The sequence below is a fragment of the Tachysurus fulvidraco genome, chromosome 10, assembly GCF_022655615.1.
Source record: "Tachysurus fulvidraco isolate hzauxx_2018 chromosome 10, HZAU_PFXX_2.0, whole genome shotgun sequence".
NCBI classification, from domain to species: domain Eukaryota; kingdom Metazoa; phylum Chordata; class Actinopteri; order Siluriformes; family Bagridae; genus Tachysurus; species Tachysurus fulvidraco.
This window is the reverse complement of record NC_062527.1, coordinates 8,521,918-8,546,040: the sequence shown is the minus strand read 5'-3', so window position 1 is coordinate 8,546,040 and position 24,123 is coordinate 8,521,918. Positions and strand designations below refer to the sequence as shown.

At 37.5% G+C, this 24,123-nt stretch overlaps 1 protein-coding gene across 5 annotated transcripts; it reads left to right on the top strand.

Annotated features, from left to right (window-relative positions):
• The first annotated feature begins 9,250 nt into the window (after positions 1-9,250).
• On the top strand, positions 9,251-23,643 carry znf800a (zinc finger protein 800a). 5 transcript variants are annotated; one of them, XM_047819710.1, is made up of 6 exons: positions 9,251-9,608; positions 16,415-16,541; positions 17,185-17,280; positions 17,403-17,546; positions 17,821-19,535; positions 21,330-23,643. In XM_047819710.1, the coding sequence occupies exons 2-6, from the start codon at positions 16,424-16,426 to the stop codon at positions 21,345-21,347; spliced, it is 2,091 nt and encodes a 696-aa protein (XP_047675666.1). In that variant the 5' UTR covers positions 9,251-9,608; positions 16,415-16,423; the 3' UTR covers positions 21,348-23,643. The 5 variants fall into 5 exon arrangements, with proteins under 5 accessions (XP_047675666.1, XP_047675664.1, XP_047675665.1 ...); XM_047819708.1 differs by lacking the exon at positions 21,330-23,643 and adding an exon at positions 20,403-21,232 and having other exon boundaries at positions 17,821-19,705; XM_047819709.1 differs by lacking the exon at positions 21,330-23,643 and adding an exon at positions 19,977-20,402 and having other exon boundaries at positions 17,821-19,705.
• Positions 23,644-24,123: the final 480 nt, after the last annotated feature.

Sequence of the window (24,123 nt, the reverse complement as noted above, 5' to 3'; positions counted from 1 at the left end):
GCAAAATCAATAATAATAATAACTACTTCGGCCAGCTTCTTGTCCATGGTCTCATTTTCCATTATGATAACTAACACATTCTTCCCCATAGTTTAGTCAAAAATAGCAGATCATCACATCATCTTACAATGTCTACACAAACTACCACAAAAAGCTTCAAGAAAAATGGCACAAAAATTTGTTTAAACTTGCTTCTTACTTATTTACTTATTATACTTATTTACAGCATTTGGCAGACGCCCTTATCCAGAGCGACTTACATTAGCTAATTTTTTTGTTCAACTGAGAAATTGAGGGTTAAGGGCCTTGCTCAGGGGCCCAACAGTGGCAGCTTGGTGGACCTGGGATCGAACTCACAACCTTCTGTGTGTTCTCACTTCTCTTCAAGCTTCCTTACTTGATCCACAGATTCCGTCACATAGTATTGAGCGGTTTGTTGCAGTGAACATGTATCTTCAATACCTGTTTCCTTGGGGGGCATGATGGCTTAATTAGCATGTTTGTCTCGCATCTCTGGGTTGTGTTTTTGATTCCTAACTCTGCACTGTTTGCACAGAGTTTGCATGTTCTCCCTGTGCTTCAGGGGTTTCCTCCCCAGTCCAAAGGCATACATTACAGGCCGACTCTTATGTCAAATTGTCTGGTGTGAGTAAGTGTGTGTGTATGTGTGTGATAGGCACTAGGTTCCCAACAACCATGTGTAAGGGTAGTAGTTAAATGGTAGTTAAATGCATGGATGATGGGTCTGTTTCTTCGTTGTTAACTCGTCTGAAGATTTGGTTCATGAATGTTTTTCCTTCTTTAACAAGAGTCTGCTTGAAAGGTTTAAAGAATGTCTATGTAGTGTTCATTCGAAAAAGAGCTATAATCTTTCTAGCATATACAGTAAGTCACTCAAGTCAAGTCAAGCTAGATATTATTTATAAGACGAGAACTGTTTAATGAATTTTTGGTTTTATAAGATACCTTGCCTACAGAATACAATAATACAGAAAATACTAGTGAAAATGTTATCTTGAGTATATTTGTTGTACTTTCAACAAGAATAACATGCTTTGATTGGATACCAATGATATTGTGATTGACAAGGAAGGGAGTAGTCCATCCCTACCATCAAGAATTATTTTCCAGAGAGCAAGCAACATCGACCTTCAATTTGTCTTCAATGCTTTCAAATAGCACATTCACACTTACTTCACTTTATATGTGCAGTTTATTATAATAAGTTTGTTTATGTTGTGTATATGACTGTACCCTAGTTAATCCATGGTTGCAAAATATTTACTGTGAAGCACATTGGTAATATCCTGGGTACCATAAAGTGTAATTAGACCATGATCGAATCATAGATTAAGTAACACAGTGAAGTAAACCATGGTGGCTCCATAGTTACCATGAACTACCATAGTAAGCCATGGAAATCCATAGTGAGCATAGTGTTTACTGATAACAACCAAGTGTAGTGAAGAACAAACAACAGAACGAAGGGTACTAGATAGATACAAGCCTGTTTTTCAAGAGTTTCTAAATAAAGTTTCGAAATCTAAATAAACAGGTTCTAAGAATTTATTGTCGACTTCATCTTAGTGTCCTGTTAGTGAAATGCAGATGATAATTAAACAGTTTGGATGTAAATCTTTACATAAATTAGCAAGTGAAACTATAGATACATGTTGATTGATGGTTTAAAATGGCAGATGATTTTATGGAATTTTAATTACCAATTTACAACAGAATTTATTCTCCTGACCAAACAAATCAGACCTACTGAATCATATGTAGCTTTAAATTACTGTAAATAATTCTTATCTTTCTGAATTTGCTTTCCTATAATAAACTCCTGGAAGAGATAGACCAATTTGCATTGTTTTCTAAAACTTTTGTTATGGCATGCAAGATTTTATTAAGGGATAGAACTGAGAATGTGGATACACTCCGTATAGTTAAAGAGTGACTACAAAACAACAGCAATTAGTGGTAATAGAACAGAGATGTTTCACCAGCCATCTGGGAGCAATGAGGAAAATAAATTCTAATATTAAAACATAGAACAAGATAAACTGACTTTCAATATTGGTACCAACTATAGTTTCTTGCATAATGAGCAAAGTAGGTATAAAATCTTAGCTTATATTCAAATAATTAATGAATGGATTGCATATTTTGATAGAGACATAATACAAGGATTGTGCATTGCATAAGAACTCTAGGTTTTGCTTTCACTACAGCATGGCATAGCCGACTCGCGCTCCTGGTCAGGAAGTGCAATGTTCTCCTCTTGTGTTTGTCTTCATCCTCTCAGCCTTCCACATTAGCACCACTGTACCACTGAATTCACACAATCTCAGGACAACAATTATGCATTATATGGGTTTCTCTCGTACCCAGAAAATGTATCTTTTTTAACAACACGGCCATATGGGATCAACGGGGAACAGCTTTAAGCCTTGATATAATCTCTGGTACCTCCACAACTAAATTTCTTCAAATCACAAATCAGAGTGAACTTTTGTGTAAGTATAATACTTGCAGATCTAATGAATCTAGCTTCCATTCAGCAGCTGAAAGAAGAAGTCAACAACAATGTGTGCCAAAAATGGTAGAAATGTTTCTTTCATGCCAAATGTGGTCCAGTTGTAAACATACGGTCTTCAAGGATGAGTTAAGCTGAATTATGGGAGCCAGATTCTGCTTAATTTATCGCTGTCATTTCCCAGATATGTGGGCAAGATGAATTGGTTAGTACGAATCATCAGTGGGCTATTACTCATTTGATATCAGCTACCGTAGGTGCGCTAATGTTGTGCCCATTTATTGTGCACCAAGAAAGAAATCCAATATTCTAATAAGACTAATAAGCTTGGCACATTACTGCTCGCTGTCACTGAGATGGTCAAATGGGTTTACATTTGGTTTCATAATAACTTCCATTGATGGACTCCACAGTCTTCAAAATCATCATCATCATCATCATCATCATCATCATCATCATCATCATCATCATCATCATCATCATCACCATCATTATCATCCTCATTTGCATCCCAATATTTTTTATTTCACTAATAAACAGAGAGAATTTTTTTTTAAGAAGACTGAAAAGTGAAAAATAAAACCTCAACAATGACAATAATAAAAAATATACGTTTGGGCAAATTTATTTAAATCTGTTTATTTAATCCCAAAATTAGCAGCTTCTGCATTTTTGAGGTTTCATTGCTTGAAAGTCTCATAAAACAAATAGTGTATAAATGAATGGCCAAGATGACTCAATAGTTTACAAGTATGCATAATACTTTAATGATTAATTTAAATTTCATTAAGATGTTAATATAACATTAAGGAAGTCACATGGCACCTTCCCTGTTACATGTAACACACCTACACATTTGATAAATCACACTCAATTTGGTAATGTTTGCACATTCTGTACTGTTACTTCATGTAACATTATTGCACATCATGTCTTATTTCTCATATCATTCTTAATTCTTTATTTATTTTATTGTGTATTATTTCTATGCATTCTATTTTCAACTTAGTTTCTTTAAACATCTGTCAACAGGTGGTACAAGAGGGTAAAAAGAACACCTAAGAGTTTAATTTCACATGCATGAAGCTAGGTATCTAAGTTTAACTAAATTTTGACTAAAAATTACTTGCACCTCAGAGCATAACTAGATAATTATTTAAATCGTTAACCCAATATTATTACAATACACATCAGCAGTTAGATTTGTGCTGTTTTCTTTACCGTTTTAAGTGAACTGTGTTGCTTGTGGCCAAACTGAACTGGAACACAATTAAAATTACTTCCCTGTATTACTTCTATGGTCATTCTATTGTTGTGAAATTTGCTGTGAAAAGTCATCCGATTTAAGGAAATGTAGGATATGAGTCAATGCTAATCTTTTTTTCCCTACTTCACAGGTCAAATCCAGTTAACATTGTCTTGGAACTTGAAACAATTGGCAGTTTAAATACAATTCATAGTTTAACATGAACGATTACTTGATATTCAGCAATCATAACAAATGTGTCTAGAGATTCCTGTGTGTTGATGCCAAGAATATTTTATACTTACATGTTGGCTTAAATATTTTTATTATAAGAAATCATTATACACTTAATAGTTTATTCAATATTTTCTCCAATTTGTTTTGTGAATTCTACTGAAAAAAGACTTACGATTGGTTTCAAATAATACACCACTTTTTGTAGTAATAATTACGTATTTCCTTCTGAAGGAAACATTTTTAACATACGCTCACTGGCCACTTTATCAAAAGAGACAATCATGTGAATCATATCCACAATAATGTCACATCATTAGGGATAGATGTTAGATATAAATAGTCATTTAATTTGAAACTTTCCAATTTTTATTCTCTTACTATACTTCTGTAAATCTGTGTATTGTAGTATAATGTATATTGTTAAAAGTGCTATACAAATGAATTGAACTGAAATATAAGAATTTTAGAAAGATGTACAGTCAAAGACTGTGGTGGTCTTATGGTTGTTGGCACAGATGGGCTAGTCTGAGTATTTCAGAAACTGCTGTTCTCCTGGGATTTTCTCACACAGTCTCTAGAGTTTACATAGAAAAAAACAGACAAAAACATTCATATGTAATAGAAGCCTTTGTCACATATACATTACAGCACAGTGAAATTCTTTCTTCGCATCTTCCAACCAACGATACAGTAACCCTGGTGCAGAAAGTGTTTAAGGGCCTTGCTCAGGGGCCCAACAGTGACACTTGGCCAAGAGTGCTGTTACAATGAGTAGAAATTCCTTGATGAGACAGGTCAGTGGAGACTTGATCAGAGAACAGAATTTTTCAAGCTGACAGAAGGCTACAGTAATTCAAATAATGACTCTTTACAACCATGTTGAACAGAAAAGCATCTTGGGATACACAATATGTCAAAGCTGGAAGCAGGTGGGTCTCAAACCAACTCACTTGGCAGCAACAAATATGCCATGGTCAAAGTAACTGGGATCACATTTCCGTCATTCTGAAGTTTGACATGAACATTAACTAAAGCCCTACAATTGTGTCTAGCTGACCGATTGACTGACTGAATAATTGCCCAAATGAGCAGATGTACAGGTGTCATGGGTGTATATATAGGATATTTGTTAGATACAGAAAACTTGTGATGCACATAGCTTATTAATGTATCGTGCTTTGATTATACATACAGTACATCACAATCGTCTAACAGACACATAGTGAGACACAAATACTATACATAATAATGCAGCTCCAGATTCCCAAGAGGCCCATGAGCAGATACGATATGTACACTCAAATGCAAAGTAGAAAATAACCTCCAAAGGTTATTATACTATACTTTGCACAACTAGAATATAATTTATTTTCTCAAACACTGGATCTGAGTTTGAGCCCTGAAAACTATGTTTATCATCCCAGGAGGTACTGGGTGGTAACCTTGGACATCGAGAGAAAATAAAGAGGAAGATTTTTCTATAGTGTTTGCAACAGTGTATGTTTTGAGTGTATGTTCATTTCTCAAGCAATACTGGGAGACACAAGAACACTGATCATAATGTTTGTTTGTCTACAAATAAAGCCAAGATAAATTCAGCAGTCTGTAAGGAGCCACTGTCATCTGCTGGTGAGAGGTGTTGTGCAATGAAAGATTCTTTTAGCATGAAGGGCGTTCATATTCATTGTGACTCGACCTGAATTCCTCCAACAGCCTAGTTTAAATCCTGTTAAAGACACACCATCCATTCAAGATGTAACACATTTATAACAAATAAAAATAAAAAAGGAGGTGAAGGATAAGGGAACTTAATATTTCTGAATCTGACCATCAGAATCAGAATCAAAATCAAAATCAGGAATCAGAATCAGAATCGGGTTTAAGACAATACAGACGATGTGAGACAATATACAGTACGAGTATTAAATAGGAATACGTTATTAAATCGTATTAAATACAGAATATAAATATATCAGGTCAGTAATGTACATAAAGTGTGAGAGTGCATGGTATTGCAAAATAACAGTATTGTGCAATACAATGCTTTTGTACAATATACAGCAACAGTAGTCCCGTAGATAGGATAACAATGTACACCATGACTGCTGTGCATACTACAGACAGTAGCTGCTGGAGATAAATAGTTAGACAGAGAAAGGCACAGGGTCAGTCAGCTTTCTCCACAAGCTCCACTCTGCTGTAATACAGGTTTGCTGCCAGCTGCCAGAAGTTCTAACAAACTTCCCATTTCCTCGCTGGGCTCATGTCTGTCAGCCTGGGAAAGAAGGGTAACATGGAAGACCACCGATACTTAGAAATCTTTTGAACTGAGATCAGTACAGAGCGTCAATATGTAAAATACTTCCTTAAATACTAGAGTTCAATTAAAAATGTTATTATTGTCCAGACAAAAAGAATCTAATTTTTTAAAAGCATGTTAAACTATCACTCATTCAGAGGTTGTTGCATTTAACACTTTGGTGATCCATTACAGTGTTGAAAGAAAGCAGTTCTGTGCTCATGTAGTTTTCTGATCTTTTAGCAGTGTTCTTTGAATTTGGCTGCAGTTATACATGATGCTAAGCTCGATAATTTTGTCATCTGAAACCATTAACTTAAATGAATTGCTTATTATTCTATAGATCATATGTGATTGTACAAGCAATTTCAGAACGTTTAGATTTTTGACTTTGAGATTTTGGGTATCTTGTAGCTTATTATTTTCATAATTTTCAGGATCTACATATGGTTATAAAAATATTACATATCTCTGTATTACAATTATAAATGAAGGTCGAATATTTCATTTTTCATGCAGTACTTCATCATCAGTAACCACTTTATCTTGGTCCTATCCAAATTGGCATGAGACAGGAATATATACACCTTTGATAAGATGCTATTCCATCGCAGTTACATAATCACACACTAGAGGCAGTTTAGAGTCACCAATCCACATGCTGGTATATTTTTAAGAGGCAGAAAGAAACAGGAGAACCTGAAAAAACACGAGATACTCCACACAGACAACAACCCAAGCTCAGGATTGTACCAGGAACCTACTACTGTGAGGCAGTAACACTTCATATGGCAAAATAACACTCATACCGTTCACACTGAAAGTGAGCCATATAAACTCAAATCAAGTGTTCCAAAATAATGAGTAAACAAAGCAAAAAAATTGGATGTGTTAAATTCACTTCATCTTAAACCTCTTACATATATGATTCATTATGTTACACGTTTAATTAATTTGCTACCTTTACATGAAGAAACAGTTTATACCACTCATGATATAGTAAGCTAGTCAGATAAAACAATTGTAATTAGATGGCATGGTTACAAAGTTTGGTGTGATATAGATTTTTACAGAGCCCATAGGATAATTACCTAAGCTAGATACCTCCTGTAAAAAAAAAGCAAACAAAGGCCTTATTATTAGCATAGCAAATTGATTAAGTGAGGTTCGGTGACTGAGACAAGCTTGACTAACTTTGTGTGAACACTTCTGTAAATTGCATGCATTTTCCCTGACCATTTTATAGATTGTGATTGAAAGTTATCTTGCAGAGGGAAAATTTGCTAGCAACCAAAGTAATGTAAAAAAAAACAAAAAAAAAAACAACATTGTTGGCAAACAAATTAAACACTATATAGACCCGAGGTACATGGCTATGCCCACGAGACTGGATTAAGAGTAAATAACATGTGCTTCACCTTGTAACCACTAGAGCTACAGTTAGTTAGCTCCAGCTACTAGATGCTTCTTTAAAGTACACTTCACAAAAATATCTTTAACAGGGCCATTTTAGAGGCATTTATTGTACTTATTCAATTGTACTTAATCACATTGCTTAAATTCTTCTTCAAGTATCACTATGAGGTAGTGAAGAGGACACTGGATGTTAAGATGCATCGTCAGTAACTTGTTTTATCCTGTAATCTTATCTAAAGTAAATACATGGAATATTGAATACAGTGACATTCTAATGCCAATCATATCTTAAATGAAAGAGTAATGAATTAAAAAAACATGACTTCAACATTTCAATGAAATCAAAGTGAAAAAAAGGAGTCACTTTGTTGAATTCAGATTAATGACACCCAGATTTTAAAATAAGCGTTTGCTTATTCATCATTTTTTTAAATGAAAATCTAATTACTGCTAATGTTCCTAGTAGTTTTTATATAACAATATTCAGTGTCTAAATTCATTTTAAATCCATTTTATTTTCACTTGTTAGATGGCTAATATTTAAAATCTCAAATATTTTTGGATAAATCTTTTACCTGCTAATGTTCCTAGTAGTTTATATATAATATAAAATATTCTAATATATATCTAAATACATTTGAAAGAAACTTTTTTTGAAAACGTGAACTTCACATTTGGTAAACCTACCGGTGGTTTTGTGAGGAATAAAATTGTAGTTAATAAATGCCTTACTATTGATCAATTCCTACTTAAATAATCACACTCCACAACAGTGGCAAACAGAGCAATCTTAACTAAAACTAAATGAACCAGCCACATCTAATATTTTGTGTAGTTTCAGTTTTTTGGGCAAAAAGTGGACCAGCTGTAGCTGAGTTAATGACTCATCAATATTACACCAACTATTTCTAATATAAAATCAATTTAATCTCTAATTACACCCTAGACTCATAATGTGTCGAGCAGGCAGACCTATTCACCTGCAGCTTTTGAGGCAATGCAAAGTGCAAAAAGAAACATAAACAATGGATAAACTGTGTAACTACATGGAAACCTTCGCTAGTATTAAACGTATTAAGTTTTCCATGTTCTCTGTACAATACCCGTTCTGTCTTGTAAGATATCTCATTGCTTTATTTGGATTTTTATTTTATTTAGATGTCATATACACATAGAACTTTTCTGGAAGAATTGAGGATGTATTTAAGTACACTACTGCTAAGTGCTGCTAAGTAGACAGACTATTATACTTCTATCAACAATTATCTCCCTGAATACGGAATATCTGAGGGAACGTTTTAGTAATAAATCGCCTCACTAAAAGACTTTTAATAACTGCTAGGCTAAATCAACAAAACTTAATAATCCAATACCATTCAATAAAAAAAAAAAAGTTAAACAGATTTCAGCTAAATTAATTAGATCGATTTGAAACTATAGTTTTTTTGATAAAAAAAAAAACGGTGGAAATCTTGCGCGGTTTTACGTCGAAGTTTAAGGTGCTTCGTGTTCTAAACTCCAAACTCCGGGAAGAGTTCCTTGTCATATTGGATTCGAGGAAAATTCGGGAAATAAGCGGCGCTTTTAAAATGACAAAACACTTTCATTTAAGCGAGTGAGGGTCTCGGTGGTCAGTCCGTCCAAAACTGTAACTGAGAACACGGTCACGTTTGTGCGGTCGCGAGCGTTCAAACTGCGCCTTTGCGCAACAGCCGCCTCGTTTGGAGGAGTCCGGTCAGTGCACAAAGACAGCGCCGGAGAGAGAGCAGCCATACAGCCACAGCAACCGTCTCCACATCCACTCGGCTAAATCCTCCGCCGGAACTCCAAAGTTGTTCCTCGTGAAGGCCGAGTCTAGGTACAGCCTTTTAACAAAGGTAAGAACCATCTAACGACACATTTTTACAATGATTTTAACCGCCAGTTTTCTACTTTGGGCCCGACATCGCGTAGCGGACCCGAGTGGCTTCGCTTCCTCACCGAGCGTGGCTGCTCTGAGCAGAAAAAAATGGCGTCACCGAGCGTGCTGGCTGTGCGGCCGGGGGAAAACGCACTTATTCCCGAAGCTCACGTCAACTCCAGGGTTCAATTACAAGCCTGCTTATGATATATCCAGGCGGATTCATGTTAGAAATGTATGTAGACGGTATTACGAGGCCTCGCGTCGAAATGAATACGCCAAGAAGGACGCGTAAAGCCGGAAGGGTCACCAGACCTGTGCGCCAAAGCTTCTTCAGGGAAGATGTGGCACAGCACCGCAAAGCGCAGCACTTCCACAAACAGACATGTCGTACATTAGAACATACGACGCCCAATTGTATTTCGTTTTAAACCGTGTAGACACGCGAAAATAGCTTTAAACCGCGCAGGTTGATGGATGGATGGATGGATGGTGTGTTCGGTCTTTGTATCGGCTTCGCGGTTCAGCCCGCCTTTACGCTGCACTCACTGGGAAGCGTCAGTTCTTGAGCGTTCTAGGCTGCTCAAGCCTGTGTACACCATTCTGAAAAAGATGGACTCTCCCGTGATCAGAGATAATCTGGCTCACATACACTCGTGGCCTGGAACAGGGCAGATTTGGGCCGTAGTATGCTATATCACTGTAAAGAGATTTGTGTGTTGAAGCGTTATCTTGGAACGTCAATAGTTGCACACTAAATCTCATGCAGCAGGCAACAAAAAGTTGCTAACTCGGGGTTGTGTTTCGTGCCTGCGCCTCGATGGCTCCTGTGTTGCGCAGAACAGCCATCAGATCGAATGGTGCACGCCACCTTATCCGGCAGGTTTTTTAGCCTCGGCGATGTAGCTGAACAACCTGTCTAATGCGGAAACGTATACACGATTCCTCCTACGCGTACGTAACGTGGTGTTGCCTTTGCCGCGTGTTTATTGTGTAGCTACGCGGTGGTGGTGGAGTTGGCGATGTGGAAGTTGTAGGAGCTTCATGCGTTATCGCACACAAACCCGCACATGGTCATCCGCGGCGTAGGCGTCGCTAGCCGTTGGCACACACAACTGGGAAACACTCACTCCGACGCCCAGAAGCGCTTTTGACTATTTTTTACCTATGGATATGCCTTATGGCCACTCGGCTTCATTTACCCAGCCGTACACTTCTTAACTGATCAGATTCGCCTGAACACTAACAGATGAGTGGCGCAGGCTTTTAGATTGTTATTGCTGGATTTGGTGTGATGATGATTTGTAGCTACACAGGTTGACATTTTATTTGACAAAGACGGACATGGTGTAGAGGAAAGTTTATGCCTGGCGGTAGGTGGAGAGCTTTATCTATGAGCTCAGTTAGATCCTCCAGACTCGTTTAATCAACACGTACAGGTTCTATCGAGGCAGTCGGTCTCGAGTCTATCATTTGAAATGATTTTCCGGTCATGTGACTCAGATGGTGCGAATTCTTCCCAACACTCATCCTTCTCTCCGCGTAATGTGCTTTTCTGACGCACTATTAGATGTAGTAGTTCTTTAGGCTTGGTGTTTTGGGCGCAGGCTTCAACTTGGTCTTCTATAAGAGGATAGACAGTGATGTAGGTTCATGGACAGTTTCCATGTTCTAAAGCAGCTACCCACTCACGGGCTGCAGTGGACCGTGTCAAGTTAAAGTGCCTGTTGAAGTTGTTCCACAGTTGTTCCTTGGAGTTAATCTGAAGTGTCCGTTCGCTACATTATGATTGTAAATAGACTATTTCTCATTAAGTTGATTCTTGCTGTGTTGTGGATTGAACACAATGTGGTGCAGGTGCACCATATGGATTTTTTTTTTTAATCCGCTCATTATAATGAAATCACTTCTGATTCTGAACCAGATTAGTAGAAATGTGTTCAGTGTTTCTCTTCACTTCGAACACCGTTAATTGCATTGATGAATGTAATGATAAAGTGCAGCAGAGGGCAGCTTGGGACATATAGTCATCACTAAAGGTTTTTCATTTTAAACGCAATAAGAATCGTAACAAAGTCCTAACTTCATTCACAATTGGGGACTTGAGTGTTTTAACAACAGACCCAACAGCTCACAGAATTGCTGATGGAAGTGTGGTGGTGGTGTGTGCTAGGCGAGATGACTGTCGTTGGAGGAGGCATATCTTTTCCTAAACAGTTTTTTTAAAAGAAGAAAAATAATTGTTTGTTCTGTTGATCGTTTATGTTACACTTGGATTTTACATTTGTTGGACCTGGGGGGGGGGGGGTGTATTGGTGTGCTTGTGTGTTCTCCCGGTTTGCTTCCATTGACGTTTTAGCATAACATTAGCAGCCGGTCAATTGCTAGAAAAAAGGGACAAAAAGGCCTCCTCCAGCTAAAGCATTCTCCTTGCAGGTAAATAATGAAAAGGAAAAATAAGCTTGCCAGTTCTTTGGAAGAGCCTCCAGTGCACAGCAACCACACACCACCAACTCTATGGCATGCACCTGCTAGTTCAGAACCTGTTAGATTTATGAATATGACTGATTAGGATTTGTGGATGGCCCATATGGTTCCATAGCCACACTGTTTCCAGCCAGTGTGTGTGAGAGCAAGCAAGGCAGCCTATATTTGGAGATATACAGTAGGTGTGTATTGTGCTCACTTATTGATTTGGTTAGGTGTCACTTTAATTATAACAGATTTCTTATTTATCTGAGTGTTTTCTGATTTATTAAATTATAAAAACTCACATTCTCTTTTTTATATTTAAGAGGATTAACTTGGTGGATGAGTTTAAAAGCCAGTAAATTTTTAAAATCCTCAAATAATTGGTTTTGTCTTGTGATTTGGTGAGGTTTTTTTTTTGCTGTTGTGTGAAATGGACTTATACCGATGTAAAGAGTTTAGCGGTTAGTGACTATAGTATTCAGGAATCTGTCTGGGTGATAGTAATGTCTTGACTGTAAGGGAGTGTTCATGTACTTACAGTTTAATAGGGCTTTCTCTTCTGCTTTAAACAGATCCGTAATATCCAGAAAGATCTTTCAGGTGTCTTAACTTTCTTTCTAAATAAGCAAGATTTTATTCTGAACCTAAATAGAACTTTCTAACCCTAATTCCACAAGTTGCCCATGACTTTTGGAAGAATGCTATTTAAAGATATGTTATGTAGAATTTGAATGAACCAGCAGAGTGTAATGTAATTAATTAAATTATTCTGATCGTTTGGTTGAAATAGAGGGATCCTGCTGTTTTCAAGGCAAGTTTGTAGTCATTACTATAGGGCTCATCTCCAACAGTGAAGTAATTGTGGTGTTACCACCATGTAAGATCTAATCTGAGTTTTGAGTGAAAAAACCAATGAGACATGTTACTCACAAGCTGTCTTACTTCTCAGAAGTGGGGAAACATCTGAGGTCCAAAAGAAATGTTCTTTTTGCCAAAATATTTTTTTTCCGTTTTAGGCAAAAAATACCTCTTCTACGACTTTAGACAAATTAAGGATACATCTACTGAATTGAATTAGTTTGTTACTAAAATGTAGAATCTGTCAGTGTCGTTATAAATAAACATTTTTGTCCATAGAAATATGACTTCTTTTCAAATAACTACACACCACACCTAGGCACAACTTTGACTTGTAGCTATAAAAACAGCATTTAAAGGCAGAAACTTGAATGAATTGGGACATGGGGACATGATTCAAATCTCTCAATAATTAATTAATTAATCAGAATGTCTTGTTTGGATTTTTCAGTTCGGGTTAAAAGGTCCAGTAGTTATTTTCTCTTGTTTGAGGTGTGCTAATATCACTTATGGAAGGCTGTAAATATTTTGAATAAAAGAGGAAAACCTGCTTAAAACTTTTGCCATCATTTGATTATTCACAGTGTGCCTCACAAACTTGACACTCGCATACAAGATGCATTTAATGATGCAACACGTCGTCCAAATACTGTATAAGAAGACATTGATTATTAGTATATTTTAGTTTATTCAATTTATTATAAAATTAGTTTATTCTATTAATAAACAATTTCATAGATCAGGTGCTTTGCTCTTTCAAAGAAACTACACTTTGGACCGTGTGTCTTGCAAATAAAATAGAAGGTACGAAAAACCCATAATGGTTTTGTATTGTATAATCTATGTCACGTGCGGCAAAACAAAATGTCTGTGGACCAAATACGGCCTGCTGCCTCATTTTATTCGGCACGCACAAACATACAGAAAATAATAGCGAATCAGCCTGCAGTCCACTACTGCGCAACATTTCTTTTTTTACTCTACAATTCACAACAGACCCATAGAATAATGACTGCCACTGTACAGTGCACATGGGCTCACATCTCTCAGTGCTGACACGTTTAATAAATCCGTGTGCTGTGTTTAATGTAACTCAGGTAAGCCCATGTAAAAAAAAATGCTTGATATGTATCAGATTTTAGCCTTCAGTGCAATTCCGTGGTTTCCCGTAATGTGTCTGTATTCAGATATCTAAAACATATACTTTATATGACCAAAAGTTTGTGGACACCTGACCATCACACCTATATTTCTTTTTGAGCATCTCATTTCATTTTGAGCCTCCCTGTTTGTATTACAGTAAACTTCACACTTGTAGGAAGGCTTTCAGGTAGATGTTGGAGCATGGCTGTGCTCATTCAGCCACAAGAGCATTAGTGAGGCCAGGTATTTAGTTGGCATTCCAGTTCATCCAATACAAAGGTATTGAGTGGGGTCGAGGTCAGGGCTCTGTGCAGCCCACTTGAGTTTTTCCACTCCAACCTTGGCAAACCATGTCTTTATGGACCTCACTTTCTGCACAGGGGCAATGTCATGCACGAGCAGATTTGGGGGAATTTTAATACCACCGCATACAAAGGCATCCAAGAGCTTCCGATTTTGTGGGTTTTAGGAAGGCACACACGGATGTGTTGGTCAGGTGTCTACATAAATTTTGCCATATAGTGTACACGGTGGTGCTTAATGTTAATTTAAATTTTTTTTCTAATCAACCATTAATTCAGAAAAAGTAGTCCACTACAAATTACTGATAATTTGGTGATTTGGCTTTTTATACCTTGTTTAAAAAGAACAAGGAATTAATTACACAACTTTTTAATGCAAATATGAGCAGTAACTTTGTTCTCTCTGCATCTACATGTAACTTGTCTCAGTTAAAAACAGAAAACATTAGATTGCGTTAGTGTTCCTAACTCGCATGAACTGAACTGTTGTATTTCTCCAAAGCAAACAACCAAGAAATATTGCTGACTCAATACATCATGTAGTGAGGCTCAAGGTGTTTTTTTCAGTCACTGAAAGCCTGTGTCCATTACAGAGAAGGGTACCAGCATGATAGACTCCTTACTCCATAAGTAATGTATTGAGCTGTCTGGTTTGAATGTTATTGTGCTGTTGAATACTTTTGCTATAGACGATGTTCCACCTTGTGAAATTCTAGCAGTTGAGAGCCTACAGGTTGCAATTCTGTTGTCATAGTCACCCAATTAAAAGGAATCCCATGCAAGACCTCTTTACACACAACACAAGTTGCAGGCTAACACTCTGGTGTGTTGTTCCTGCCCCTTTTTGATTGACAGGACATAATTAGCTCCAACTGTTGACTCTTTTTAAACATTTGTGATGTCCGATAACCTGGACATTTGCTTTTATTTGCTTATGATGATTATCGGTCGATACTTACGCTCATCCACGTCAGTGTATCATATATTGTATTAGACTTCTTGGTATTGTTACCCCAAGCTCCAGCAGAGGAGACCCTCTTAGCAGTTGCACATCCAGCTAATTCTACAGATTTAATCAAATCCAGTTTGAGTTAATTGATCTGATATCATGTATACGACTGCTTTCATCGCACACATGTGTTTATACAGTGACCCTAAACCAGCAGCCCTTAAGGTATGGCATATGCGACTCTGACATCATGCCACTAATGTCATGCTTGTTTCTGACCATGAAGCAGCCGTCAAAGGAAATATAAACATGGAATTTGATCCATTTTACTTTATAGGTGGTTAATTATGCAGCTGTTATGGAAATCAGTCACACTAAGCAGAGATGTCCAGATAAAGTGCTGATTTTAACCAGACCTGCAGCAAAACATCAGTAACACTGAATACCTTGAGAGCAAACCCAAATCTAACACCACTAGCCTTCACACCCACGTACTTAAGGAGCAGAAATATCCTCCAAGTCTTTTTGTGTGCATTGTTTTATTTGCTGAAACTAGCTAAGTATCATGCTTCATATGCCTACCATTCCCTAAATTTGCTGTCTCATTGCCTAGCAACAGTAGTCTCAAAGTGGTTTTCGATTTTAGACATCAGTTGTAATGTAATGCACAATAAATGAAGACTGTAATTCATTTAACGCACAGGGGAAAAACTGACACTCCATAAGCCCAAATGACAGTCCTTCCTTCACCTGCACTTTCTGGATTATGACAGTACATAACAACACCATGGACTGCGACTGTGTGCTAATGTAAAGTGAGGATGTGGGACTGGAGAGAAAGGATAGATGCCTTTAGTGGCTAGGACTGCCAGAAGTTAGCAATGATGGTTAGATAAAAATCACATAAACCCAACATTTATAGAAAAAGGTAAAGGTACATGCACGACTTTTTATTTTTTTCTGGTAGAATAAACTTCATTTTACTTTAGTCAGAATTGCTGTGAGAAATGTAATTGTCAAGTACATTAGGAATTAATAGAGGGGTATATGTTTCTAAGGGTCTGCAAGATGGAGGAAACGGGCACTGACGCGACCCCGAACAACGACAAGTGCTGTCAGACCGAAACACTGTGGCACTGCAGTTGCCAGCCGGCTCCACAGCAAGAGGGCTGTGACCAACCGCAAGGTGCACATGCAATACATTCATTACAGTTCATTTAGTTTGTGCATGGCATTAAGATAGAGTATTTCGCATAGATTGGGTTATACATATTAAATTATTATTATTTATTATTATTATTATTATTATTATTATTATTATTAACCGTTCTAAATAGCATTTAGTGTATAAAATTAAATGCAGATTAAATAACATTTGCTTTGAGACAATCTGTATGTTGGTGTCTAATAGAATCTTTAAAATGCAGTTTATGCACTTACTTTTGGAGGAAACCAGATGTTCCTCATCATTAAGATAAATGTCACGGAGAAACATAGCTTAGGAAAACTTGTAGTGTTCAGATCTTCATATAATCCACAATATCAAAAATCCTCCCGTTAAGTCTACTATACATAGCATTATATCTTAGAGTGTACGTGTAATTCCACACAGCAAAGAGATGTAGTCTCTACGAAGTGGTCAAGACTAACCGCAATGTTCTTTAAAAGTAAATAAGAAGCTCACACATTTTTATGTAATGCTTATTTGTATTTTGTATGCTAGCAGCATGTAATAACTTTGAAAAGTAGTAAATAACATTAAGCTTGCAAACCTTAGCCCTTGACATGAAGCTTCATATACCATCATTCGTCTTTGACCTCTTTTCTAGTGCATATTATCGAGCCAGGAGACCTGCCTCTTCTTCAGCAACAGCTCCAGACTTCGAAGACAGGAATCCAACAAATAATTGAGTGCTTTCGCTCAGGTACATCAATATTAGGAGTTTTTCATTCTTTTTCTCTCCTGCTACAAGTTGATCTGACATGAGAGACATAGTCATAAGACCTTCCTGTCAGCTCTACTGCTGTGTGTTTGACGATCTTGCAGGTACGACCCAGCTCAGGCACATGTTGTTGAAGGAAGTTGACACCATCTTTGAGTGCAGGCTTTGCCGAAGTCTTTTCCGTGGTCTACCCAATCTCGTCACACACAAAGAGTTCTACTGCTTTTCCGGACATCATGAGCAAGATGGTCGGTTTTGTTGTCTTGTAGTCCACACTTCTGTCAACTCTGCTAACTTCTTATAACACCTGTTTCCTTATGATAGCCTGTTTCTGTAGCCAGGCCCAGTTAAACCTGATTTTACAGATTTTTTTCTAATGTTTTTAAAATTCTCTGTGGTATTTCTACTTCTTTTACTTTACATTTTTGTTGTTAATGCCTTGAAATCCCCATTACCATGTCTCGAGTTGTGCTTTAAATTTCATTAGCAGTGTATTATTTGAATGGTGATTTTACTCTACAGATTCTTCTGAACCAAACAAGCAGAACCAGGCTGTCAAAGAGCTTCTAGAGGCAATCTATCCACAAAGAGACAAGCAGGAACATGTGATTCAGTTGGAGACTATAGATACTAACCCCAATGCTGTGTTCCAACACCTGACTGTCGAGAATTATGAGAGTGAGAATGTGACCATGCCCACTAATTCCATTCAGCCAGACCCTGTACCGCAGAAACCGCATCGCCGCAAGTCTTCTGTTGCCCCGAAAAAGATTGAACAGCAAGACATTGTGGACACAGATGATGACATGGATACAGCATCGAATAAATCTCTAGAGAAAACAGATGCAAATTTGGAAGAAAAGGGCAACACGGAACAGGATAAGAGTGTGGAAAATGAAGAAGAAGCCGCCCCTGAGATGAAGGAAACGAGGATATCTTGCTGCCTCTGTCGAAAGGACTTCAGCTCGAGGAGCAGCATCCGCCGTCACTGCCGTAAGATGCACCGGCAGAAGCTGGAGGAGTTGTGCAAGTTCACTGAAACACGCACAGTACCCATCAGCTTACTGTCTATGGTAAAGACCAAGCGTGTGGAAGATCCTCAACCAGCCACTGGCAAGAGTTGCCCTGTCTGCCAAAAGTCCTTCGCTACCAAGGCGAATGTACGTCGTCACTTTGATGAGGTGCACCGAGGACTGAAGCGAGACTGCATCACACCAGACATCGCCACCCGACCTGGCCAACCACTTTTGCTCGAGGGTTCACCTGTTTCACCAAAACAGCCCAGCACCTTTGCAAAGCAAGACCAACAAGAGGCCACCATTACAACCTCTCGGTGCAGGCTGTGTCGAAGGAAATACAGCTCACAAGTCATGTTGAGGAGACATATGCGCATTGTCCATAAGGTTCACACATTGGAGAATGGTTCCTCCTCCAGTCGTGCTGTCTTCTCCAGAAAAAACAAAATAAAGACCGAACCTGATGAGGAGATTTGCTCCGGAAAAAGTAGTCTTCCTACCGTTGTGTCCTCTTCAGCTGATGTAGATAAGAGCACAGCGTGCTCGCCATCGAAGCCTAAAGTAACAGAGGACAGTGGAAATGTCCCGATAAGTTTTGACTTCAAGCAGATGTATTGCTGGCTATGCAAGCGACAGTTCAGCTCTAGTCAGAACCTGACCAAGCACATCACCGAGCTGCACATGGATGGTAATGACAGTATCTACATCAAGTTTTATGGGTGTCCTATATGCAGATACGAATCGCGGCGAAAACGAGATGTCATCCGTCACATAACCGTGGTTCACAAGAAGTCCTCTCGCTACCTGGCTAAGATCATGCCGATCCTCGAGAGTCGTGCGGTGAAGAAACCAGCCGAGGTTGTGCTAAATAGTAGTGGGAAGAGCACGTCTTCAAAAGAGGACATATCTGGAAAGTACCATGCTCCATCATCCAGCATGCTAACAACATCAGACCAAGCAACTCCATCCAAAATGAATCTGCAAGACGACTCCTGGTCACCTGGGTTGAAGAAAAGCGAGTCCTCGGTCTACCTGAACACTCGTAAAAATTCTGCCCTCACATCTCTTAACACTGCGAATCACGATCAGGAACATTCACACCTCACCAAATTATGTAAACAAGAGAAGAAACCTCAAGAGCCAAAGAATCCACATGTCACCCGGAGCCACAAACCGAGCAGAGGACCTCCCATCACTAGAAGCCAGGAGTCAAGCACAGAGGTGAGGGTTACTAAGAACTTTTCTCTGCATGGATGTGACATGTGCAGTCGAGCATTTGCCAAGAAGGTTTTTCTAGAGACGCACAGACGAAGCCATAAGACCAGTGTCAATACCCCAACTGGAAGCACTAAAGTACAGGGAAGAAGCACTCGGTCAAAGGCGTTGATATGGTGAGTCAGTTTTTTATGTCATTTAAATGAGTGCCCTCTACGATTGACTTTTTCTGCAAGCCTATTAATATGAATAACATTAATATGAATAAAAGACCCTTTGAGCTAGAGCTGAACAAAAATTGCTAAAACGATAATGCATATTGTACTCTGTGATGAAAAATTATGCACATACATTTTGGAATAGATTTAATAAACTTTATTTCAAACTTTCCAATGGAAGCTCTGCAGTGCTTGATTAACATAAACAGAACTGTATCCATTTCCTCAGATTATCTTCATGCTTAGACATCAGTTTGTCCCGAAGTATTGGATCAGAGCAACTCACTGAGGTGTAAATACTGAGGATGCAGTTAGCACACACCCATCAGTTTAATCTCCTACAAACATTGTCATGCATTGCCATTTCCCCAAGGTTTAATTTTGACATTTGATTCATTTTAATACCTCGCCTCCAATAAAAGAAATGACTCCTGAGTAGCTTGCTGTATACCCATATCAGAAGGTGGTACATAAAGAAGAGGTGAGATTTTTTGGAACCACTGTGTTTTTTTTTTTTTTTTTTTGCAAGAACTGCACCTGGCAAACTGCACTTTATCCTAGGAGCACTATGTATAGTGTAAGACACTATATGGCCAAATGTTTGTAGACAACTAACTGTAACACCTGTATGTGCTTTTTGCCTGTCTCATTCCAGATTTAGTCCCCCTTTGCTGTTAAAATAAGCTCCACTCTACTGGGAAGGTTTTCTACTAGGTGTTGGAGTGTGGCTGTGGATATTTGTGTTGATTCAGTCACAAGAGCATTAGTGAGGTCAGGCACTGATGTCAGATGTGGAGGCCTGCGCTGTAGTCAGTGTTCCAGTTCATCAATGGTGTTGAGGGGTTGAGGTCAGGGCTCTGTGCAGGACACTCGAGTTCTTCCACTGATGCCCTGGCAAAGCAGAGCTTCATCACACTCTTTGTGTACAAGGGGCATTGCCATGCTGGGACATGTTTGGGCTTGACCCCAACATTATCACAAAATTAGAATATTACAGCTTATAAGGACCTCCTGTACTGTTTTGTGCTTCCAACTTTGTGGCAGTAGTTCAGGGGAGGAACCACGTAGTGTGATAACGTTCATGTGTCCTAAACTTTTGGCCATGTAGTGTATTTACTAGGCTAAGCAGAACATAAAAGACTAATAATACAGGCCTAGAGTATAACTAAGTAGTTTAGTTAGTTAGCAGTTTACTATCCACATTTGAAAATGTGAGTTTTTTTTACCGACTGTCTTTTATTTATTGTATAACAGAATAACAGAATGCCTTTTATTTATTGTAATTATTGCAAGCTTTGAAATGAATTAATTAGGTATTACCTGTGTTCTAACTTCTACAAAATAGATTCAAATGATATGCGTATTTTCTGGGACACCAGACTACAGTGTGGAAATCATCAAATTGTTTGTTTGTTAGTTACTTTGTTAGATCACAGGGTTACGATATTTGATAAACAAATCTAAATAAAAAAATCCCTACTTGTTCATTCCATTTCTTCATCGTTTTTACTGTATGTCTGTGTTTTTTCTCATCTTGTGCTCCCTTTTAAGAAGTGATTCTTTTTTTTTTCTTTTTCTTTAGATATTGACATCCATATAAATGACACATGCTCACTGGAATGTATAGATCTTCAGCAAATAAAACGCAGCAGCAAAGGAACGGAAAAGCTTTACCTGAAACTGAATGGCTTCTAAGAGGAAGGATGATTGAAGATCTTGAGAAGAACCTGCACCGAGTATTCTGTTTTAGTACTGCAGAGGGCGCTGCGACCAAACTTTTCTTATCCTCTAACACAGACCTTATAGATTGTTCTCTACCAGTTACTGAGTTTTTAAGCATTTGAAGGATATCTTTTTTTTTTTTTTTTTTTAACTTTTTTGTTTTATTTTAGTAGTCTGTTGACAACACGGTTGTCTTTTAATGAAGTATATTTGTGCAGAGTACAGTTTTACTTAGTTACATATGGTTACTCATCTGCATTATAGGTCACATCTCAACTTTTGCTCTCGACCTGTATTGTGTGATCGAGAGCACTGCCGCTAATGAAAAATCAGTTTGTTCCCTATGACACGTGGCGCTTTAAAGAAATTCTGTTGGTGGTTCAGAATGAAAACGGCTCATATAAATCCGAGTGCTTGTACAGTTAGAGATAACTGATTTGACTTGAGATGATGCTTAAAAGTAGCTTAACAGTACATTTATTTTAGGCCTTTTGACTTGTCAAACCTCTGACGTTCATCTAAATGTAGCCTATATAACATTTAAATTAGAATTGACTAATGAACTAATCAGTAAATTAAAACGTTGTACATTCAGATCCATACAATTTTTTTTTCATGTTCTTTTTGAAACGGATCAGTGAATGAATGCTAGAACCGACGATGTACTTGTCTCTTACGTAACTTTTTGGTTTGCTTTTAGTTTACACTGCTCAGATGTAAAAGCTTGCTTAACTGTAAATGCTCTGCGCAACACTTTGGATAGATATCTGAAGGATTATTTTTCCTTAAAACCATTTTAATACGTTAATGTTGCATATATAAGTGCTTACTTTAAAAAAAATAATTAAAGCTGCACTGTCCAGTTCTACTTAGCAAATACTAGATGACAGCTAAAAGCTATTAAACGAGGAATCCACCCATATTTTTTTTTTCTGTACCCTCATTTCAAATTCATGCATGTGTATTAGACAAGAAGGCTCTGGTCCTAACCTTACACATGCCCAGACCTTTCCTCTGGCAAGTCGGGGTTGCATGGCTTGTTTTTGCAGAATTAAAATAAAGTTTAAAAAAAAAAAAAAAATATATATATATATATATATATATATATATATATATATTTATATATATATTTAATAAATATAATTAACCAACCAACTGATTTTATGTTCAACATTTAATTATTTTCTGTCAAAAAAGTGGTGTCATAAAAATTTGCCCAGAAATCATGCCAATCCCTTTGAGAGATTTGAGAAATAACCTTAAAATGAATTGCAAAAATAATTTGTTTTTGGAGGCCGTTTATTTTGCTTTTCACGGTGTTCAAAATGAACTTTACTCGCAGATATTCACAGACCTCTGAAGCATCGACTAATTGAAAATGAATAAGGTGAAAGGTCTGCCTTAACCCTACGATTGGTCTGCACCAGTATGTTTGTGCATGTGCAAAATGATTGACGGTCACCAAGGTCTCTATCTAAAACTGATGCTTTTGGTGGACAATGTGTGATTTAGTTCTTGGTTACAGGGACAGTCACATACATTTACTCAGAGAATCTATTATCTATTACCGTTAGCGGTCAGAATGTAAAAGAAAAAGAGACAAGTTTATCCCATGTTTAAAAAAAATATGACGGTGCAGCTTTAACCCATATCTACCATTCCACAATGAATGAAAATGCTGCTAATCCTTTTGCATTGTAACTACTGTTTGTGCTCATGTTTCTGCTTCCCTTTAATCAGTCAGTGCTGCTCAGGTTGTGCTAAGACAAGTTTTTTTAACAGAGTATGACTGTTTGATAATATCTATCAATAATAAGTCAGAACTGTGATCAAAAGGTTCATTAGATACTACTGCATCTGTTTTGTATAATATTGCTCTTATTAGCTAACAGTTCAAAAATATATCTAGACCTAAAAATGACCTCTGTCTCCTTTAGTATGTAACAATTCATTAGAGTTATTTGAGTGTATTGAGTGAAATGAAGTCAGTCTTCGAGTCTTGGCGTGCATAAAGAACGCTTCTGCTTGTTACTCTGTACATTTTTGACATAAGGTGTAACATTTTAAAAGGTAATCGGCAAGACTTGTAATGTATATATAAACACACGATACTTGCATTCCTATCCCTGCTTCACTAGAAATAACTTTGTTCAAATAAAGATTTTAAAATTGCATTTTGTTGGTTATATTCAGTTTTTATTATTTTCATTCAAACATGCAACTGTATAAATAGAAATGTATTAAATAGCTAAATAAGGCCACAGGCAGTGGGTAGTATTGCCTCCTCAGATCTCCAGGGTCCCAGGTTTAAACCTGAGCTTGGGTTATTGACTATGATAACTATGTGACTATGACAATGATACTTCATTTGACTGTGAGGGTTTCCTTCAGGTTCTCCGGTTCCTCCATCCCAAAAACCTGCCAGTAGGTGGATACATGAAATCTCTCTTCGGTGTGTGGCGTGTGTAGGAGACTAATGACTGTAGTAGTCATTTCATACAGGGTGTGTTTTCACTTCTTTTGTAGTGTTCCTTGGATAAGCTTCACCAGGATTCTCTTGTAATTAATTTCTATCAGAGAAAGCAGTGTGTGTGTGTATGTGTGTATATATATATATATATATATATATATATATATATATATATATATATGTA

Excerpts from the sequence above, each read along its gene's own strand:
- znf800a (XM_047819706.1), top strand. The coding sequence starts at position 16,424 with ATGGAGGAAACGGGCACTGACGCGACCCCGAACAACGACAAGTGCTGT. Across the intron at positions 16,542-17,184 it reads GGGCTGTGACCAACCGCAAG|TGCATATTATCGAGCCAGGA; the intron begins GTGCACATGCAA and ends CCTCTTTTCTAG. Across the intron at positions 17,281-17,402 it reads AATTGAGTGCTTTCGCTCAG|GTACGACCCAGCTCAGGCAC; the intron begins GTACATCAATAT and ends ACGATCTTGCAG.